Consider the following 22794-nt stretch of genomic DNA (forward strand, 5'->3'; position numbering starts at 1 on the left):
GCACAAATTGAAACTGTACTGCACCGCTGCAAGAGGAACAGGTTGCCCCGAGAGGTGGTGGATGCCCCGTCCCTGGAACCATTCCAGGTCAGGTTGGCCGGGGCTCTGAGCAACCTGCTCTGGTTGAAGATGTCCCTGCTCGTGGCAGGGGGCTGGACTTTAAAGGTGGTCTTTGAAGGTCCCTTCCAGCCCAAACCGTGCTGTGACTCCATGATTCGGTGAAGAGGCTGGCAAGAAGGCAGCAAAGCCGGCGGTGAGACCTCTCCAGCAGCCGGGAATGCTGCGGGGGAAAGCAGAGGCTGCTGGCACAGCGGAGTGAGATGCCCAGCAGCACATCTTCAGGGCCAGATGCTGCTCGCCTGGGAGCCCTGATGCAGGTGCCATTAGCCAACGGAGTGCACCCGGGTCTCCAAAAAGCAGTAGATGATCTCAGTTTAAGGATGCTGAGCTGTTAAAAATGGGGCCAGGGGCTCTTGAGGAGCGGGAACTGGTTACGGACGGGGAAGGAGGAGCTGGTGCAATGGGCTCGGTGGCTGGAGCCATCCCAAACGCTGCCGGGGAACAGCCCATCGTGGGAGCCGATGCTGCTTTGGGATGGGTTAGTGGGTCTAACTAAGAGCGCACCATTCCAGGTGTGCTTCTCCTCCCCGCCCCTGACCTGTGCTACATTAGGCTTAAGCTGGGTTGGTTTTTTGTTGGTTTTTTTTTTTTTTTTTTAGTTTCATATACATCTGGCAGAGGGAAGACCCTTTAAAAGAAGGAAGTGTTTTATGGTCGATGCCAACAGATTCGCAAGGGTGCTTTAAAACACATCCCGTCCTCTCTGCCTTATCCTTCCGTGTCCACCTTGGCCTTTCCCGTGCAGTCCTCCAAGCTCCTGCACTTCCTTGCTCTCATGGAAGGCTTTTCTTCTTATTTTTTCTCTCTCCCTTCTTCCCACCTCTCTTTTCCCCACAGAAGCTCTCCGGTGAGCGGAGAGGACAGCCCCTTTGGTGGCACAGCTTGCTGACTTCCCCCTGGGGTCAAGCCCAGCTCCCTGAGGTGTCAGGGCTGGAGAGCATCCCGACCTGGGGACAAAGCCCTTGTGAGCTGGAATGGAGAGAACCTCAGGGCTGGGACAGAGCCCGCGAGTTCAGGAGAGCCCCTTGCTGGCATCACCGCTGGTCCTACCAGGAGGTCCTGCCCAGTGCCTTCACCCAACGGGTGTCAAGGTCTTGCTCGGCCGTTTCCCACTGCAGGTGAACCAGCGCAGGTCACTCTGGTTGTTCTGGACTGCGCACACAATGTGGGCTCAGATGCCATGACGAGTGACCCTCAGCTCTTCCCATGGCAGAAGCTCGGTCCCCACCGACGTCCTGCTCCTGGGCATCACCTCGGCTCCAAAAATCAGCGCTGCTGAGAGAGGCAGGGCACAAAACCTGCAAAGCTCATGGGAGAGGACATCACTGGAGGAGGGTGGAAAGAGCTCCTGGGTCTGCAGGGTGAGGTGGACCACCATGGTCTCAGAGCAAGCCCCAGGAGAAGCTGCCAAACCCCCATCTTCACAGGCAGAACCATGTTCTGCCTTCAGCAACATGCCAAAATCCTCCTCCTTGCCTGCACGTGGTGTTTAGGAAGGGGACTTCTCTTATTGCCCTGAATTTATCTACGAATTAGCGATCCCTACCTTGGCTCATTTACTGCTGTTTCCTCCCGAACGTGTTCCCTGCACGATGTTCTCCATGGAAGAGCGAAGAAGACTGATGTACACTCACTTTCCAGAATAATTTTCCCCATTTGGAAACAAGGAAAATAATACTCCACTGGGGTAATTTTGAGGGAAAATGCATCAGGGATAGGAAAATACCAACAAGGGAAAATACTCAGGAATCTGCTGTGGAGAGGAGAAGCTGTCCCTCGATCAGGTCAGCCCGTCTCTGCGAGACCCCAGAGTTTCGGCGAGGAGGCTCATGCGCCCCAGATGCCCCCCATCCCGGGACAGGCTGCATTTCCCGGGAACCGATAGCTCTCCTGTGCTCAGAAGAAAGTCATTATAGATGTGTAAGACTAGTGCTGCAGAAAAACAGGCCTTTACTTAAAGCCCGGGCTTGGACCGTTGCCTGGCTTGGTGTCTGTTTCCTATAAATTTCAGAGAATCCCATAAACCGTAGAAATTCAGCGCTTGCTGCCAGCGTGGTTTGCTATTTATTGGAGGAGGGGTTGGATGAGCACCCCTGACCTCCAGGAGGTGGGAAACGGGGGCTGTAGTTTGGGGCTCCCTTCGTAGGGGACACATCCAAGCCGTGGAGGTGACCTCCATCCACATGGATCAGCAAGGGGAGGTGGAGGGAGGGACCCCTGTGCTGGTGATGGGCTCTGGTGGGACCTGGGGGTGGTCCATCCTCCTGGGGGGAACACCTGATGGTTCTGCTGCTGTGGAGTCATCCTCACCCCAAACCAAGGACACCTCCAAGAAGTGCATGAGGAAGGGGGTGCATCAAGGCCATAGCTGGTGGAGCCCTGGAGACAGCTTAACCTTCTTCAAGCCAAGAGGCCTCCTCAGATACAGGGATTACTCTACACCAGTGAAAGGATGATAGCTAGAAGCAATGCACTGCATGGCAAAGATCCACCGACCCTTTGGCATGCCGTCCGACCCGTCGCCTCCCAAAACCAAGAGCAGAAGTGCTTCGTCTCCCCAGGCAAGGGGGCTTGAGATGCAGACCGGCTTTGGGGAAGGGTCACCAAGCTTGTGGGGGTTGATGCTCTACTACTGTGGCGTGGCCATGGCTCTCCCCTGGAGACGGGGGCTGTGCTGGGAGTGGTCTCCACCACCTCCTGGGCTGGTAAGCACTGGAGAAAGGCTTCATCCTTGGTGGTGTGTCTCCGGAGAGCTCCTTGCTGGAGCTGTGACGCCCACCACGGGGTCTGTTCACGCATCTCAGCACTGACCCAGCACAGCAGCTATTAATGTCTCTGACTTAGGGGTGGAAATGTCATGCAGGAGCCCATCAACCTCCTCTCTGCAGAAGGGACATGTCCGCCGGGGATGCGCTTTGCAGAACAAATCCGGCATCAGGGCTTGGTCCTCCACTGAAGCCCAATTCAACTGGCCCAGGCTCCTTGGGATAATTTGCTTGTCTAATGAGTGCTTGGCACCAAGCAGTGAGAAAAGCCCACTTTCCTCTGCTCCAGGGAAGGAAAGGAAACCGCGGTCCCGAAGCGCGTTGTGGTTTTGGTTGGCAGACCTCGGCGTTTGATGCGCTGCCAGGAACATCTCGGCGCCGATGTCTCCCTTGCGTTAGCACCCGTCCCTGCAGCACTCACGCCTTTGCGAGGTTTGTGCCAGGGACATATCCAGGGGTTAGTTTGCCCTCCCACAGCATCAGGCCAGGCATTTTCACCCCGCGGATCGGATAAAGTCCTGCACTCCCACAACACGGTACTGCAATCTTGCAGGCCACAGTTACCTCCGAAAAACCCAAGAGATAGCGCTGGAAAACAAGCATGAAATGCTGGTTCCTTTATTCTTGCAGCACGTAGGGCTCTGTGCCCCGCTGGCAGCCTCTGCCTTGGTAGGAGAACGGAGACTTGTCCCAGCTACATCAGCCCAGAAACCCTGGGCTTCCAGTTAGATGGGATGTGGTGATGGAAATAGCACCCAGCAGTGTTCTTCAAGACTACACAGCACTGCATAAGTATCATCGAACCAGCCACGTGGCCAGGAGAACCATCTCCAGCAGCTAATGGGCCCCAGGAGGTTAGCTTGTGCCCGGACTGGGGTGACTGGGAGAGTGGTGGGATGAACGGAGCCATCACATCAGTAGGGCAGGTGATGATAGCAGTGATGGCTCGAGGGGAAGAGGATCGGACAGGCGCTAATCCTGAAGGAGACCTTCTTGCCTCGGGCTGCAGCTCTGGGAGCTTCATGCTGCTTCCTCGCTACAGAAGGAGGCCACCGGCAGCATCTCATCTCCTGCATCTCCTTTCTACCTGGACCTAAAGCTTCCTGGGGCTGCACCGGGAGGCGCTGGCACTGGGAGGCGGATGGCGTGTCCCTAGGGAGGGTCCTTCTCCTAAAGACGCCACGAAGTGGAGAAGGGATGGAAGATGTGCTCCTGCCCCTAGTCTACAAGGGCCTTTCTGGTGGCATGCAAGGTACAGGAGATGGCCGCTGCTGTGGCTACCGCACACGAAGGATGGGCCACCAGACATGATAACGGGGGTCTCACCCCAACCCCTGCCCCTGGCGATGACCAGGACTTTGGAGGACATACAGGAAAACAGGACACCAGTTCTGGCCAGCTCGCTGGCTCGATACCAAGTTTGCAGATAGAGGAGAGAGAGGACATTTAAAGAGGACGTTTTCCTTCAGCTTTTCACACCCAAGGAGCTCGCCGCATGAAAGCGAGAGCTTGTAAGACGAATAACACAGCAACACCCCCTGCCCGGAGTGCTGCCTGCAGGGCTCCGGGCATTTTCCAGACCCAGACGCTGGTCTGCGGCCATAGTCCCAGGTCCTGGTGGCCAACGTGGCCACGTCCCAGGTCAACATCACCCACAAGCATGAGGTGAAGGGAGTGCACCGCTTTGGCCCTCTTCGGCTCTGCCCAGGGAGATGCTGCTTCCTTGGGCTGGGCTCTTCCTGCCTCCCCCTGCCCACAAGGCATTTTGAGGCAGAAAGAGCGTGTTTTGGAATTATCCATCCTGTTTTAGGTTGCAGCACGGAACTTCTGGGACAGATCTGTCCTGCTAAATAGGTGCGTGGCCACTTCCTACACCCACAGCTTCTTCCCTGCTCTTAGCCGGGGCGTGGCGAGGAGCTGCAAAACCACAGCGAGCCAGAAAAGGTCACCAGAAAACAAACACAAGGCTATTCCTAAAACCCTGCCGGAGCCAAGCATGGAAGGGCAGCCCAGGAGGTCCTCACGGGGCTCTGGTGAGTGCCTGGTGCAGGCAGCGCTGCCTGCCTGCCTGCACTGAGCCCCACTGCATGGCAGGAGCATCACAAACCCAACTGTTTTGCCCTTCTCCCTCCAACCCCTGGACTCTCTCCACCGCTGTGCCTTGGTGGAAAGGTCTCGGTGCAGAGGTTTCTCATGCGCACGTTCCCAGCTCAGCAAGATTTCCTCTCCCCGCAGGAGCTCCAGGTGGGTCCCAAGCCAGGGGACCCACCGCTCTCACGCCCATGACCAGTATCTCTGCCCCTCGTGCCAGTGGTCTCCAGAGCCAGTTTGCTGCCCAACAAGCCCAGCCGGACCCCACGACCCACCCGGGAGCATGCGCAGAGGCTGGTCCTTACCTTTGAATCCCCGCATCCCCACTGGACCTGGAGGGCCAAGGTCTCCTTGGTCCCCTTTCAAGCCACGTGGTCCTGGTGGTCCTCTCTCCCCGGGTAGCCCTGGAGCGAGGATAAAGAGGTAAAATGACCCTGTTGCAGCAGAGACCTACACGAACCAGATGTGCACACACACACACACACACACACACGTGTCCTGCTTGCCAGCAGACGTGCCAGGTGGTCTCTGGTTCTTTGCCAGAAGTCAGGGACCATCAGAAGACACCTGAGAGTCCACCTCATCCTCTCTTTCTGCACCTGCCCCTGGATACAGGATGGATTTAACCCACCGATGGGCTGGTGCTAACGCAGCTCTGAGCATCTTAAGGCTCAGACTAAGGTAACCGGGCTCCAAAGCTGGAGACCAAGGAGGAAGAGTGAGGAGCCAGGGTGAAGCAGAGACCCCAAGGAGACACGGTGTTCCCAGCGTGAGCTGCAGGTCCCTTGCATCCATGCACGCTGACCAGGTGGGTTTGCTATTTACTGGAGAAGGGTTTGGATTAAACCCCCTTATCTACGCACCCCTCACCTCCCGGAGGTGGGAAATGGGGGCTTTAGTCTGAGAGCTTGGGCTCCCTTCATAGGGGACACATCCAAGCCCTGGAGGTGACCTCCATCCACGTGGGCCAGCAAGGGGAGGTGGAGGGAGAGACCCCTGTGATGGTGAAGGGCTCTGGTGGGACCTGGGGGTGGTCCCACCAGACCAATGCAGCAGGGACTCAGCCTGAGCCTGAGTTTGGGTCAGATCTGAAGCTCCTGGGGGAGAAGCCCTTCAGATAGAGCTCCTCCAGCACCCGAGCTCAGCTCCCTGCTTGGCACGATGCTGCTCGTCTCCCCTGCCCGTGCAGAGGGAGCCCTGGATTCCCTTGGCACTGCGCCTTTCGCCCCTCCTGGGTGGGGCTTTTCCAAACTTAGTCAGTATTTTCCTCTTGTTTTAAGAGGCAAAAAAGCTGCCAGGAGGAATTTGGGCACCAGCTCCAGTGGACATGGTCTGGGGTTTAATACTTTCCCTGCCGCGTCTGGCCAACACCTCGCCTCCCTCCCAGGGGAGATGCCGGGGCAGAGACAGGACGGTAGATTCTCTGTGCAAAAGGGGATTTATCGGGGATGCTTTACAACGCCTGGCTGCACCTGAACCTGACCTTCTCATATCCACAGGGCTGGTGCTGTGACCACATCCAGAAAAGCACCAGAGAAAGCGAGACAGAGGAAGACATAAAAATAATGGCCTTTTCAGCAACTCTTCCCGAAGGTGAACCCTCCAGAGATTGTTTTGTTTTTCTGTTTAAACAAAAAAAAAAAAAAAAGAAGAAGAAGAAAAAAAGGAAAGAAGCCAGACGATATATTTCTGATGCTTGTTACACCCAAGAAAAACAGCCATGAATCTGTCAACGCAAAAAAATATAGCTGTCGGCAAAACGAGCACGGGCAGCCAACGCCGAGAAGGGCTTTCAGAGAACGATCGGGTTTCCAGGCTGGCTCTGCCTGACTTGGCTGGTCCTGCCGCCCGCCGGGGAGCGGGGGGAAACGGGGTACCAAAATATGAGGTTTTAAGCCCAGCCCAGTACCGGCAGCTCAGATGCACGGGGCTGGGGTGCTGAACCTGACTCTGACACCGATAGTCCGACGTGGGTCACGTCTTCAGCAGTCAAGGTGAAGCCAGGGCTGGACATCCTCTGGGATGGAGAAGGAGGTCCATGGCCCAGGCAGGACGGATCCTGTCGCCTCAATAGGAAAGAGCCTCTTGGGGACAGAAAGTCCTCACCAAAGGGGACCCTCCTTCACCTCTGTGCCATGCCTGGCTCTTGGATGCAAAGCCAGTGTTTCTAGGTTTGGCTTAAAATTAGAAACAGGCTCAAGCTGAGTCCTGCTTCTCGGGGCGGGGGGGCTGTCTTCTGTTGGTTTTTTAATTGAATTTCTCTCAAAAACAATGGTTGGAATTAAGAAGGGGAAAAAAATTGGCATTCTTGACGTTGAAAAAAGTGTCCTAGGAAAAGCCTCAGAGCTGCAGCCGGTGGCCGAGTCCCCTCTGCCAGGCTGGAGGGACCCCGTGCCGGTCCCCATGTGCTGCTGGCGGGGTGCAGGCAGCGGGGCCAGCCTCGGCACCTTGCAAGGGCTTGGTTTTAGTGAGCACAGGGTGGTGGCCATGTCCTGCACAAACCTGAGCTGGGTGGCCGTGCCAAAGGAGCCTGGGGACATCAACCTGCAGGTGATGGACCCTCGCGGCTCTCGCTGTCCTGGGGCCAGCTGGGAGATGGGAGAGACTTTTTGCCCCTAAAGATTGGCAGTCTGGCAGGAGACGGGGCAGCAGGTTAATCCTGTTGTTCTTCAAGACGTGTGCATAGCCAGCGAGGTCCAAGGGACAGGTTGGGAAGTCACCAGGAGTCGTCCCGTTGATTCTACGGACTTTGGGTGAAGGCTTGCAGGGTTATGGGCACCCTGGAGATGTTGTTCCTTACCTCGCAGCCCAGGCAGGCCGGGAAGACCAGGTTCACCCTCCATCCCTTCATTGCCTTGGTCTCCTTTGGGTCCTGGTGGCCCTGAAACACAACAGGTATTGGCGTGCAGCCGCCGCGCCCCAGCTTTGCAGCCGTGCAGCAGATGCGTGAGTGCATGCACCCACCGCCCTTCACCGGCCGTTATCATTTATCAGGTGTCCAGGGACCTCTAATAAACGCAGACCCCTGCAGACAGGAGCAAAGCGACAGCGAGGAAGCTTGCCAGCAGCCTTCTTCCATGACCTGTGGATTTTAAAGGCCAAACACGGCTCCATCAACCTGTCTCGCGTGCCAGAAGACTTCACCTTGCAGCTCCTGCGCCTCTACCTGAGCGTGACTCTATGGGAAATTCCAACCTCCTGGAATTTCCTTTCGACCCAAATGTGTGACATCTCCAATGAAATAACGTTAAGAAAAAAAGAAGGGGAAAAAAAGAAAAGCATTTTGGAAATATTGAGATGGACGTTTAGGAGGGGATTTGCATCACCGATCTCCTCAGGAACAAGCCATCGGTGATTGCTTTTCAGTGTAAAGTCTCGTGAGCGAGCAGAAAGTCCAACCCAGTAATAGAGTTATATTCCTCAGCCTGCAAAGGGCCAAGTCCGCAAAGCTGAAAACAATTATGAGCTAAATCAACTGGAAGAAAGAATTTAAACAGACAAAAAAAAAAAAAAAATTACTCATGGGATGATAGAAAAGAGGGCAGAGAGAGGCCTGGAGGGGTCATTTGGTCCTTGTCCTACCGAGCCAGGGTGATAATTGGAAACTGTTAAACACTGTTTCCTTAGAAACCCCAAAAGCCATAATCTCACACTTGTGCGGAAAGCAAACAACCAGACAGGGCTACAGGCGACGTGGTAATGCAAAAGGATCAGGAGAGGAACAGGGGGATGTTTAGCAGTCCTAATGAACGAGTAATGGGGACCTGCAAATATTATGCAGGAATTAGCGGGTTCCTGAGCAGATGAACTGCAGCAAGCTCAGAAAACGGCCGAGCTGGAGATGGTCAGGGGCTGGGAGAGGACTATGGGGAGATACTGCATTAGCTTGCCCTGGATTTCCTCCTCCCTAGATGATGCGCATCTCTGGGCACTGAGAGAACGTGGGGATGGACCCTAGGCCCTGGGGACACGTCTCCTGTTGGCAAAACAAAAGGATGCAAAGAACAATAGACACCCGGGAGAGCCGAGTACAATGAGGAGGCATTTTTGGGTGGGAACAAGAGGAACCACGCACAGCAGGGAAGCTGCCTGGCCCTGGGTAGGAGAGGCAAGATTCTCCATGCTGCAGAAGGTCCAGCAACGTTCAAGAGCTGCTCCACAGGGAAACGTGGGGCAGGAGCCAGGCGAGGTGTGCTGGGATGAAGGTATGAAGGTGCTGGGATGGCTGGTGAAATAGTTTTCATCCCCATAGTATTAAAGAAGGGCGTTACACAACAGCCATTAAATCATAGAATCACAGAATGGTTTGGGTTGGAGGGGACCTTTAAAGGCCATCCAGTCCAACCCCCTGCCACGAGCAGGGACATCTTCAACCAGAGCAGGTTGCTCAGAGCCCCGGCCAACCTGACCTGGAATGGTTCCAGGGATGGGGCATCGACCACCTCTCGGGGCAACCTGGGCCAGTGTCTCACCACCCTCAGCGTAAAACTACACGTACTTAAATCCGCTTACTTGCCTGCTGGAGTTTGAAAAACTGAATAGATGGGCAAATAAATAAGCAATAGGAAGCACTTGATTGCATAAATAGAAGGTGTTAAGTACAGCCACTGCTTTTCAGCGCCCCAAAAGAGGGAGAGGGAGGTCAAATCACACCAGTTTGCTAAAGTGGAATAATGTGGGTATGTTTAGGCTGCCCCGTACCACCCAACCCCTTCTGAAATAAAGAACTAATGGAGAATGTAGAAGTAAAGAATTAAAATATGTCGATACCATTAATTTCAGTCTACAGGGGATTACAGAAAGCAGAGCCTGCCAGAGAGCTTTATAGAGGCGATGGTGAGTTTGATGGGTAGCAGTGGGAATGTCAAGGCAAAGGGGTTTTTCTACCGGCATATCTCCTGCCCGAAGGTCCCAGGATGAGCAGTGAAAGCTCTGCGTGACCCAGCCGTGCTCCTGGGTTCGGGTCAAGTTCTTCCCTCCCCTGCTGCACCCCAGCACAGGAAAGGTTGGGCTGCTGAAAACCACTTTGCTTAAACAAAACAGATGCTTTCCCACCGCCAGCAAAACTAAAAGCAACCCTGGAAACATTTGTGGTGGGAGACACTGAGGAAAGGTCTCCCATTCCGTCACCCTGACTTTGCCCCAAGCGTCGTCTCCGAAGGGAAGGGGTCCCACACCGATGGCGCTGGAGCAAAACTACTGCTGACACGAAATGTCTTGCTTCCCCCACGCTGGCTCCAGCACGGCTCGGCTGAGGTCCCCTGTGCGGGGGCAGCTCCGACAGCTTCCATCTGCTCTGGTTTTATGGGCACTCTGGGAAATAACCCACACTAGGGCCCCACCTCAGTTCTGTTAACCCTGGAAGGGACACGGGAGCTGCCTGCTCCGGGCACCTCTCGGTGGGATGAGGGTTGGAGCTGCCCTTCCTCCTCAAAATCAGCTGCTACCGTGCAGCCCCCCCAGTCCTCTGCCACCATCTCATCTCATCTCATCTCATCTCATCTCATCTCATCTCATCTCATCTCATCTCATCTCATCTCATCTCATCATCGCATCGCATCTCATCGCATCTCGTCTCGTCTCATCTCTTCATCTCATCTCTTCTACCATCTCAGAAACCCATCCCATGGGACATTGGAGAGGTCAAGGGCATGGACAGGCTAAGAAGGGAACTAAGTTTCATGGAGGATGACCATGGGCAACAGACAATCTCATCTGCTCCGTAAGAGCTGGAGGCTGGGAGAACACAGCCAGGGAAGAGACATGTTGTCCCTTATTCCCTTTCCCTAACGCCTGGGGTTAGAAATGGGGCTTGGGGATGGGCAGATTGTCGGGCTGATCATGTTTGCTGCCTCCTGCGTTTTGGCATTCATCCTTCAGAGCTGTTCCCCCCAGTAGTGAGCCCTGTGGTCCATCAGCCACCAGAACATCTCCTCTTGGCTACATCCAGGCAGCTCCATGAGCAGAGATGGTCCCATCCCCAGGGACAGCCGGTGGGATGGGACAGGAGGAGCAGCTGGGGTGGAGGATGGAGGAGCACTGGGAGGAGTAGTTGGGAGAGGCTGCGCAGCACTCCAGACACCGTGCCAAGCTGGTCCCCACCCCACAGTGTTCGAGGTTTGAACTCGGGAAAGAAAACCCCAGCCCAGATGCACCCCTGCTTCACCCTCCTGCCTGCACAGGGCTGGGCTGCTCGCTGCATCAGCGGAGAAGAAAAACCTTCCAAAACCATCGGGATGAGGACTTTCATGACGTGCACAGATCTGACGGCCAGATGGGACTGCTGCAGTCACCTCGCCAGACCTGCTGCGAGCCAGCACATCCCACCCAGCGAGTCGTGCAAGCAGCTCTGGGCAGGCGGCGGATGAGCCTGGGCATCCTCCCTCCCGGTGACACTGTTATTTAAGACCCAGAGCCCCTCTGCGCTGCGAGGCCAAGCCCTCTCCAAGACACGCGAGCTGCTTGGCATGGTCAGCTGCTGGAGACAAGCCTGGAGACCTCCCCAAGCTGCCATCACCAGCAAACAGCCTCAAAAAGCCGGAGCCCAGGGTAGCTAAGGTCTTGGGGGAAGGAAAATGCACGCCCAAGCAGGCAGCTCTGCTTGCAAATCCAGCCGGGAGCGTGGTGGATTCACCCAAGGACGTTCGGAGCCGGGGTAAAGCCAGCCGGGCGCAAGGCTCCTAAATTATCCACGACCCATCGCTGCCGACAGAAAGCGGGGAGGGAGGAGGGATGGGGAGAGAGGGAGGTGGGGGCTGCCAGGAATGTGTCAGAGCAGCGGCTGATAAATCAGGTGCCGTTGGGAGGGGATTTGTTTTGCTTTCTGCTCGTGTTAATTGGAGTAACATGGCACATGGGTGTCGGGCTCCGTGACAGTCCCCTTCCTCAGCGGCTTCATCCAAGAGAGGGTGAGGTCTTCCCCGTGGCAGTGGGAGGAAGAGAGGGCACGGGGGTGAGTGGGCAGCTATGAAAACCTCAAAGCAGTGGGTGCAACACGGTCCCAGCAGCCCTGAACCAGGCATTGGGAGCCAACGTCCCCCAAGGACCAGGGAAATGACCCCAGTGAGCTGCTGGTACCCAAGGGTGATGGTTGGCCTGGATGGGGAGATGTAGCTGCTGCGGTTCAAACCACATCTGTCCTCTCTCAGCTCAGCAGACAGCCAGAAGGAGCAAGTACCTTGGCTTCAACCCCTTCCTTCCCCATCTGGTATTTCAGCTGGAAGCACCAGAAATGAGCAACGGCCCGTTGCATCTCCGCAGGTGCAAACCAACAGCCTAGAAGCAGGACAGCAACTGCCCCCCAACCTCTTGCTCTGCCCCCAGGAGCTTGCACTGGGCTCTTCTGTGTTTCTTCATGGTTTTTTTTCCCCCCTCCCACAGCCAGTTCATTCGCTGGGACTGTGATCATTTAACAGCCCCAGATGTGTCCTGCGTGAATTTGTCCAGCTCCTTCTGGACCCGCTTGGGTTTCTGCCTCCACAAAGTCCTGCAGCAAGGAGCTCCAGCTGGGTGAAGAGGTGGCATGTGGGAAAGGGCTGAGCCTCCTCTGGGCTTGCTGCCCACCATTTCATCGGGTCCCCCCCTTGCTCTTGTGCCATAAATCACGAAGATGCTCATGACTTTGCTGGCTCCCATCACAGCCCTGTCCGGCTGCCCCTGTTCCTGAAGAGCCCAACCCTTTCCCGTTGCCATCATCCCACAAAGCCAAGCTGCTCCCAAGGAGCGCAGCTCCCTTCGTTCCCTCTATTTTAGCCTCTTAAGATCTTTGAAGCAAAAGCCACCTCTCCCTTGGTGCAGCACAGAGGAACCCTCCTCTCCCAGTCACATCAAGCGACTGGACTGAGGTCCACCACAGCAGACACGGGTTTCTCCAGTGCAGGTATCTCCGCCTGAGCTGGTCCCCTCGGAGCTGAGCTGTCCTAGGAGATCTGTGCTGTGGGATGCAGAGAAGTGGGGGAGCCCACAGCAGCAAGACAGTAAGATATGAAACATCTGGAAATTCCTGACATCAGAGAGGAAGACATGTCCAAGCAGATGGTTAACCCTGGCCGTACAGCTACGCTCATGAGATAATGGTGTGACAAATGGCTGGACCTTGCAGATAATTAAGAAAAAGGGAGTAGATGCTTAGCAGACTGAGGGGGGGATTAGCGAGGCAATCATATAAATACAAAAAAAAGCGAAACTAGAGTCAATGGTCAAGAGTTAGCAGGGATGGGTTGTTTATTTCACCACGACGAGGGCAGTGAGGCACTGGCCCAGGTTGCCCCGAGAGGTGGTGGATGCCCCATCCCTGGAACCATTCCAGGTCAGGTTGGCCGGGGCTCTGAGCAACCTGCTCTGGTTGAAGATGTCCCTGCTCGTGGCAGGGGGCTGGACTGGATGGCCTTTAAAGGTCCCTTCCCACCCAAACCATGCTGTGACTCTATGATTTGGGAGGGGCTGAGTGTGGTAAAGGAGGAGAAGATGGGACGGGGAAAATGGAGTTAAGGGGATGTACGGTAAAGCAAATTATGCGATTGACGATGATTGAGGGTCCTGGTGGGCAGCCTCCTGCTTGATCACTGCAGTATGAAGCAGGGCAAAAAGCCACCGTCTCTGCCACGCTCGGTGTGGTTCACTTTCATGGTCAGGAGGGACCTGGCAGAGTTTTTTCACGGCATCTTTGAGGGAACCTTGGGAGCTTTCTTCCTAACATGGACAGAGGAGCATTTGGAGAGTCCAAGAGTCCAAGGGTCCAAGGTGATGGAGACACCTGAACACCACAGACACCTAAACAGTGGTGCCTGGTGGATTTGATACACCAAAGAGTACCTGAGACATCCCCACAGCACATCCCCATGCCACAGAGACCATTTCCACCACCACCCAAAGCACCAAGGACACCCCGCTCCTCACGACAGCTTCATGCACCAGCCAGGGAGCTGCTTACAAGAGGTGCTCAGCTTACCCCGTATCACGGAGATGTTCTTCAGGGCGACGGAGTGCTCCCAGTCCTTCAGCCGCAGGTCCTCCGTCACGTTGTTGAGGATGGCCAGCTCGTGCTTCAGCTGCTCCTCCATGGCAATGTGGATGAGGCGCATCTGCCGGGTATCTTCGGTAGCGTTGCTGATCAGCACCTGCAGGTCCTGGATGCGGGTATGGTGGATGTTCACGTCGTAGGAGAAGGTCCTGTTCATGGTGTCCATGGCCCCGTTCATGGCCATCACCTGGTCGCTCAGGCTCTCCACCCTGCTGCCCAGGTGGCTCAGGAGGTGGTCGTGATGCTGCAGCAGCAGCCGGCTGCTGTTGCCTTCCACGGAGAGCTTGTACATCTCCTGCTGAGCCGCGTCGCTCTGCTGGGTCAAGCTGTCCCAGAGGTTGGACACTGCCTTGTCGGTTTGGCTGGCCTGAGTCTGCAGGCTCCAGAGAAGCCCTTCCAGCTTCTGCAGTGACCCCGTCATGAGGAACAAGGAGTCCGAGTGGTTCTGCAGGAGGTCCTGGAGCCTCCAGATGTGATCCAGCACGTCCCCCTTCAGAGGTAGGTGCAGCAGCTTCAGCTGCATGTCCCGAAAGCTCTCGTTGAGGCGGTTGACGTTCCCCATCAGCGCCTTCAGGTCCTCGGGGGAAGTCTGCGGTCTGGAGACTGCAAGAGATGGAGAAGAGTGGGGCATTAGAAACCACCCCATGGAGGTGGGGACCCTCCTGAGAGGTGCAACCCCATCTCCTCCCAAGGAGCACTTGGACATCCCCCCGTTCCTTGGTGCTTGGAGGTGGAAGCCCAAGCTCATACCCCAAAAAGTTCATCCTATCAGCCCCTCTTTGGCCCCACGGTTTTCTCCGTAGTTGGAGAAGGAGGTTGGTTGCTGAAGGTCTGGAGAAGGAGACACCTCGCTCAGGAAGGACAGCAAAGGCTCCCAGCAGCTCTGGGCTTCGGGGTGGCTCTGGGCTTTGCCAGATGGGTCACGATGCTACAAAGCTCTGCCTCGTGGCTTCGCCCGGCTCGTGTTTGCCTTTGGTCAGAGGACTGGCTGCTACCAGCATCCGCTTCCCTTTCCTTAAAAACAGACCTTAAAAACGGCTTCTTCCTCCACTGAGGTTTTAATTCTCATTTTAACAATCAGGTTTCCCTTCTGGCCGCTGATCCTGGGCTTGAGCTCAGCCCCTTGCTCTCTAATGAAGACCATCAGGCTGGCTCAAGCAGGTCTCCGCGGCTCTGGGTGCGGTTTGCTGTCAGCCTCCAAGTACCGCATCCCGCATCCTGCATCCCGCATCCCGCATCCCGCATCCCGCATCCCGCATCCCGCATCCCGCATCCCGGGGCTGCCCGGGCTCTTCCCGAGGGAGGAAACCCACCCCGGCTTAGGAGCATCCTTCACCCCCTGCCTCTGCATCCCCCGTGAGAGAGAGCTCCCGGCCACCCAGGCACCCACCCAAACCTCTCCTGGCCTCGCACCAGCTCCCGGAGCACCGAGATGGGGTTCGGAGAGGGAACCTGGAAATTTGGGAGGAATCTCTTGCTCTCTGTGGCTCCGAGCACTGCTCTGTGCTGGGGAGCCCCGCAAGCCCCTGCCCAGCAAGCCCAGTAGCACCCAGTAAAGCCCGATCCTGGACCCCATCACGCCTTGGTGCACCCCAAAAATGCTGATCCAGGCAGGGAATATCATCTTCTCCCTCCGCCTTGCGTTGATGCTGGGTCTCCGAGGCAGCCCAGAGCGGGGACTCGAAGCCAAACCAACATGAATAATGAGATTTAAAAAAAACCCAAAAAATAATAATAATCCCTATTGTTCTTTAAGCTGTGGTGGGGCTTTGGCTGGCGCGGTGCTGCGGGCTGGCGCGGGACCGGCCTGGCAGCTCAGCCCCTCATTTCCACGGAGGAGAAACGGAGTGAAGCCATTTGGTTTGAATTAAAATCGCAGGAGTAAGGAGAGGGCGAAAGCAGCCGTGCACATGCGAAGGGCTCCAGCCACGCGGGGCCACCCGCAGTGGGTGGGGGGGACCGGGGGGACCCGTCCTGCCCGGAGAGGGGGCTCTGGGAGCACCGTGGGGCGAGCAGCCGCCCCCCGGCTCTGCCACGGGCTGGCGGGTGCCGTAACGGAGGAGCTGAGCATCTTCCAGGCACCGAAGGCATCTTTCCTCCATTAATTACCCCCCGTTAATTAATCCTGCCGCTGTTCTGTCTCAGCTTCCCAGGCTGGGTTGCAGCGTGCCAGCTCGGAGCTCTCCTCCTGGGGCACGGTGACGTCGTTTGGTCCCCTCTGCACGTCCCTGCTTGTCACCTGCATCGCTGCTCGATGCCACCGGTTATCGCCCCTTCCTGCTGCGCCAGGCACCGTCTCGGGGGAGCCTTTGCCCGTGGGGGTTCACAACGGGGGGACAACAACCAAGTGACGCGCCCAAGGCCACCCCGAGAGGGGACAAGTGGCAAGGAAAGACCTTGGGAAAAATCGCCACGGGGCTGGTGAAGGGGTGGGCGCTGCTGCCTTCCGCGGGGGTGACCAAAGCTGCTCCGCCAAGTCTTTCGGGACCCAGGGTGCCCGTGATGGGTGTGGAGACAACCGCGGCTTTCTTGCAATGGAACCAAGGGGAAATGCGACCCTGCGTGGCCAGCACAAGGAGAAATAACCCAAATCCCAGCTCCTGCAGTGGCCGAGGGCTGGGAGGCACGGGCGAGCTCCTCCCTTTGCACCTGCGGTTAGTCGCGAAGCCCGCGGAGTTCCCCAAATTCCCCCAAATCGCTTCCAATAAGCAGCTGGGATCCCCAGGGCTCTGCTCTGCCCAGCCCTGGCACCGCAGCCACCAACCCGAGAGCAACCGAGGCTGCTCCGGAGCATCCCACAGCCAAAACCACGCCGGGAAGCTTCCAAGCAGCAACACCTCCGGCCTTGGGCTGCTCCGTGCGCGCACGCACGTGCGTGCCAGCGGCTCTCCTGCCTCCCAAATCTTCTGCTTCCCGCTTTCCGCTTGCCGGCTTGGTAGGAGGGACTAATCCTGCTGCACGGCAGAGGCACGGGCACGGCCCCGGTCAGCAGGCAAAGCGGCGGGCGCAGGGCCGAGCCGGAGGAGCACAACGCGGGCGTCGTGGGCCCGCAACGCCCTTCTTGGTTTCTGTTCTTCGCATGAAATCAAGAGCTGGGAGCTGGTGAGTTGTAGAGCTGCTGGGAGCCTGGAGCACGCGCATAAACGCGCACACGCGCGCGCAGGCGTGTGCGCAGCACAGATACTTATGCACACGCGCGCATGCAAGCGCGCAGCACACACACACACGCAGCGAACGCAAGCACGGACGCACGCGCACGCAGCACACACGTGCACGCACGCAGTGTGCACGCAGCCGAATGCGCGCAGCACGCACACGCGCGTGCACGCGAGTGCACACAGCACGTACGGACACATATGCGCGCACACAGCGCACACGCAAAAGTGCACACAGCGCACGCGCGTGCGTGCACGTGGTGCAGAGATGGGAACGCACACAGCAGACGTGCACCCAGTGCCCACACACAGACGCGCACAGCACACGCACATACATGCATGCACGTGGTGCACGCATGCAAATGCACCCAGCACACGCACACACGTGCATGCATTCGCACACACAAATGCACCCAGCACACGCACACACATGCATGCATTCGCACACACATGCACCCAGCACACGCACACACGTGCATGCACATGGTGCACACACACAAATGCACCCAGCACACGCACACACGTGCATGCATTCACACACACATGTGCACCCAGCACATGCACACACGTGCATGCATTCACACACACAAATGCACCCAGCACACGCACACACATGCATGCATTCACACACACACATGCACCCAGCACAGACGCACACATGTATGTATACGCACACACAAATGCACCCAGCACACGTGCACACATGCATGTATACGCACACACAAATGCACCCAGCACACGCACACACATGCATGCATTCACACACACATGCACCCAGCACAGACACACAGACACAATCGCACACATGCACCCAGCGCAGACGCACGCCCAGGCACACACACACACACACACACACACACACACACACACACGTGCACCCAGCACAGACACGCTCCCTGCTACAGACACCCTAAATATCGCCCGCCACCACCTGCAGCCCCAGGCCCGGCAGCGCTGGGGGTGACCTAACGGTCCCCAAAGCGCTCCACCAGCAGCTGCTCCCCCCGCTCTTTCTTCTGGGGACACGCCACCTTCCTGGCTGCTGTCCCCACCGGTGCTTCAAGGAGAAAAGGTTTGCAAGAACCCACGGTCCTACCCCAAAACCCCTTCCAGGCCCTTCTGCTGCTGCCGAACGGAGCAGCGCCAGCCCCGTGCCAGGTCACGCCTTGCACGCGCGCCCGCCGTCGTGCGCAGGGGTGCGAAACGTGCCAAAAAGGTAACGGGCATCGAGAAAGGTGGCAAAGTAGAGAGAGAGAAGGAGGGGGTTTCACGTGGGTAAGGTGCGGAACAGCTCGCCGCAGGAAGGTTGGACAAGCCCAGGGCGAGAAATGCCTTGAGGTCACTAAATATACGTGTATGTCTATATATGCATGCGTATACGCACACCGCATGATGCCAATGGGCACGCACATCTGCATCGCAGCCTGCGCACGTGCCCCCTGGGCTGTGCACGCACGCACGCTCACGCTCACGCACATTTTTGCACGCCGGGGAGCACGGGCAGCTCTTCCCAGCTTGCCCCAGGGGAGCGTTTCGTGCCCGCGGGCCATCGGCTCGGGCAGAGGTCATCACGCCGCGATGGAAACGGCCGGAGTTAAGGAAAGATGGGACCCGTGCTCTCGCGCTCCCGCTAATAATTTTCATGTCGCTTGTCCCGGAGGAGCCTTGCAGAGGGCACAAGCACGCACACGCGCCCCGCGGCCCTGCACGCCGGCACTGCCGCCGGGACCCGCCCCCGGGCGCACCCGTGCACCACGAGCGTGTACAGGCGCCTGCACCCCAAATCTCTCTCCTTCCCCCCCCCCCTTTTAGGCTCACGGTGATGCTGCAAAGCAGGCGCGTGCACGTTGAATACAGATGTTTTCACCGTCCTCGGCAACCCAACTTTTGCAGCGTTACGGGGCTGCAGAAAACCGAGAGGCTACAGGCAAACCTTGCAGGACACCTCAGTTTGGTCTCCCAGCTGGAAGCGCTGCCGACGATTTGGACCCAGCTACGAGCCCCGAGGTATTGCGACCGGCTGCCCTGGGTTTTATTGCTACGGGGAAGTCGGGCAGATGCCGGAGGTGAGGTTCAACGCGCGACTGGATGCACAACGGCACCGGGTGCGGGCATCCCAAACCTCCAGCCCAAATACGAGCCCAACACGCTACGACGCCAGCCCTGCGCGAGAGCATCTCCTCCAGCATTTCGGAAAGGGTGGAAACCGAGCCCTGGGCTGGGAAAACAGCTTCAGGGTTTGGGTAAAAGGATGGGCTGGACGGGGAGCGGCCAGCACTCGGCTCCGGCACGAGCGTCAGGGCTTATCGGCCGAGGCACGGGGACGGAGGGTCTTTTCGGCAGCTTTTCGGCAGCTCAGGTTTGTTCCGCGTCCCAAGGAGACACCGGCTGCAGGCACGGACCTGCTCTGGAGCCAGCTCACGGGGAGCGGGAGGAGTTTGCGCCGGAGCTGATCGGGGAGCATCGTGCGATGGCTGTGGCCGTGGGGCTGGGTCCGTTGCCTTCATCCCCGCTGGCATCCTCGGAGCATGAGTTTTGGGGCGACGGCTCTTGAAACGGAGGGTGCTCGTTTCCTTGGATGCTTCTGCCAGGCACGCGGGAGTGCCACGCGTGGAAACGCGGCCCCCTCTCACTGCAAATACGAGCAGGGAGATGGGGTGCAGGTCGGACGCCCATCCATACGCACGGTTCGGGTGCCCAAACGAAATCGCTTGGCTCGTTAGCTGTGTCCTAACGAGCCCTGCCTGGCCTCCCGCTGCTGCTGCAGAGCAGCTCAGGGCTGGGCGCCCGGGGTGCCCGGGCGTGGAGCCAGGCGGGGATTTGGGTTCAAACACCAAAGCGCAGGTCTGAGCACGCAGGCAGCTGGGATTTAATCTGGACTTTGCAAAACAGCCAAGACCGGAGCCCTGACCTTGGGCTAAGTGCCTTTTTAGTGGATTGGGGGGGGTCAGGGGCAGGGAGAGAGGGAGCGCGCATCCCCAGGAGCCAGAAAACTGCTGCCAGGCTCGCAAGAGAGGATATTAAAAGCACGTTGCGTTGAAACCACCCCGGCTCTGTTGCTGAAAACATCCTGTTTCCGCAGCTCCAAGGTGGTTCACAGTATTTTTAGCCGTTTGCTCATTTTCTAACCCATTTCCACGGAGCGCGTTGTGAGTCGCAGTCAAAGCGATGCCTGGGGGAGCCGCCTCGCCAAAAACACCGGGTTCACGTGCCGGGGACACCGGTTCTCTGCGGGGGGGGGGGTGGTTTCCCCTGCAATGCCCCAGCCCTGCTGGGAAGCACCGCGGGGTGTGCAAGCGTGTGGTTGCACACACGTGCGTGTTTCTGCGCGCGTTTGCACGCGTCCGTGCTTTCCAGGGAGGCTTTGGGGAGTTTTCCTCCTTTTCCGCGGGCGGGATGGGAAGCGGCGGAGCAAGGCAGGCAGAGCGTCCCCGTTCTGTGTCGCTGGCCTTGGGATGAAGGGATGCTGGCAGGGAGGGCATGGACCAGGGGCACGGTTTCCCCGTCACCCTTGCCTGGACAGGACGGTGAGAGGTGCTTTTTGGGGAGCAGCCGGGGTATCACAGCTCCCACATCCCTCTCCGAAAACCATCAGGTCTGGGAATGAGCTGGACGCTCGTATGCCCCGGGTGGGACGGTGTCTGCTCCAGAAGGGACCTGCTCTGAGCAGGGACCTCGCCGCGGCTGCGGGAGGCCAGGGATGGCACCAAACAGCGGCGTTCCTCTCGCAGCGTGGCGGTCGGCTCTCCCCAGCCCACGGAGCGGCTGCGAGCAAGTCTGCTTCGCTAAACGCTGCGTATCTTTCTGCGCGCCTTCCCCTCTGACGGGAGACGAGGGATGCTGGGCAGAAGGTCTCGGCTTTGGCAAGCCGGCGTCTGCTCTCCAGTAGCACAAAGCGGGATTTTCCGTGGGAAAAGCAAGCCCTCCGTGGTTAAGGGTGCGCAGGAATGCCCAGTCCCCATCCTCCGAGGACCATCGGCTCCAACGTTGAGGTTTCAGCCACAGACACGCGAAGCCGGGGCCCGTCGGGGCTGTCTCCCTGGGCTACACGTGGCTCCTAGCTGGATGCGGTCTCTGGTTCATGAGCTGCTCTTCTTCATGTTGCAAGACCAGCCTGTGCCTGTGGTTTTCCTTGATGTGATAAGACAGCTCCGGGCATCCGCAGTCGGCACGACTGGCTCCAGCGCTTGAGCCAGCGACATCCAAAGCCAGAGGGCTGGCTTAAAGTTCAAGACGTGCAGAAAGCAATAACGACAGAGATGATTTCTCTCTTCATTTTGCCTTGCTTTTCCAAGATTGCTGTCCACGACCCCCGGGGGGGGGGGGGGGTAAGGTGGTTTTCCTGGGGTCTTATTGAAAGCTGAAATGCTGCCAGTCACAGGACTCCGGGAGGTGGGGCTTTGAAGATGCCCGTGACCGTGAGCCTCCAGCTCTCCCTGCCATCGGCCGATGCCATAATGTTATTGTTACTGCTGGAGCTGCTTTCGGGTGAGCAGCTGTTGCTCCGCGCAGGACAAGAGCGCCTGTCCCGAGCTCTTTGCACAATTCACGGCATCCCTCGCTCAGGGTTTCGCGGGCCAACAACAACATTAAAACAATGTAACGCAAGAAATAAGTGGGAGAGGCTTCGAAATTCCAGCAAAACCTTCGCTGTCCCTTCGCCAGCCCAGGAAAAAGCGAAACCCACCCTTTGCAAAAGACACAGCCTTGCCTTCACGGCGCTGGCATTACCGCAGCTGAAGTTAAAGATGAAACCCGTGTGTCCCCCCCCCAGCTGCCCGCAGCAGGCAAGGCACAGGCAAGGCACAGAACATCGTCCCGAAGGGATGGGTGCGGAGGCAGCGCCCAGCCCTGCCCAGCCCTGCAGAGCAGCTAGTGGAGATTTGGGGTTGGAAAGGGGGGGGGGGCTATATCCTCCCCCCATGGACGCTGGGGTTAAAGCTGGGAAGGAGGTGGGTGGGAAGCGAGGAGCTGGTCCTTGGTGGTGGCATTTCCCACCCCCGCGCCCGCTGCGGCACCCATCCAAGCCCCCCCACCCAGCAGAGCCCCACGCAGGGGTGGTTCGGGTGCAAGGCTGGGGGGGGAGGGGGGGGGGGGTACAGGGACCGTGGGTTAAACCAGGCATCTTCCCAAACTGCTTCCAGCACGACGAGGGGGGGGGGGGAAACAAGCCGGCAGTGACGCGGACGGCATGGGATGCGTACGCCGGGGCTGGGAGCAATTACAGGCATTTGCGAGCAGCTTTCCCATCCCTGCGCTCGCTAAAAAGCTGGAGAGGGGAGGCGGGAGCCTCGCCGGCACGTGCGGGATACGCTGTGCAAGGATAACGAGCTGCCTGCATCTCCATCGCCGATGGAACCGGGGCTCATCCTTACCCCAAGCAAAATGGGGGGGAGGGGGGGGGTCGGTGCAAACCCAGCGGCCGTGACCTAGCGATGGGAGCGATTCAAGCCCCGAACGTGGGGCTCCTGAGCTTCTCCATCCTCAGCACGTGATGCTTAGGCCCTGCAGCGACTCCAGCCTCCAAGCTTAAATCAAAACGGCTCGAGAGGTGCAGTATGGAACCAGTATGGGCTCACGTCCTTGTCCCCAAGGAGCTGGAAGCGGGGCTCGGAGGCGATGCCTGCCTTGGTTTGCAGCC

General features: G+C 57.8%; 1 protein-coding gene across 3 annotated transcripts in view; it reads right to left on the reverse strand.

Moving 5' to 3' along the window:
- Positions 1-22794, reverse strand: part of SCARA5 (scavenger receptor class A member 5) — a 42357-nt gene that overhangs the window by 11788 nt on the left and 7775 nt on the right. For all 3 annotated transcript variants that reach the window (XM_075497609.1, XM_075497610.1, XM_075497607.1), the window contains exons 4-6: positions 13927-14601; positions 7777-7857; positions 5282-5380 (exon numbers count right to left, since the gene is read on the reverse strand). In XM_075497609.1, the coding sequence (XP_075353724.1) occupies positions 5282-5380; positions 7777-7857; positions 13927-14601 (855 nt within the window). The remainder of the gene's footprint in view (positions 1-5281; positions 5381-7776; positions 7858-13926; positions 14602-22794) is intronic.

This window comes from Mycteria americana, chromosome 3, assembly GCF_035582795.1.
Source record: "Mycteria americana isolate JAX WOST 10 ecotype Jacksonville Zoo and Gardens chromosome 3, USCA_MyAme_1.0, whole genome shotgun sequence".
NCBI lineage: Eukaryota > Metazoa > Chordata > Aves > Ciconiiformes > Ciconiidae > Mycteria > Mycteria americana.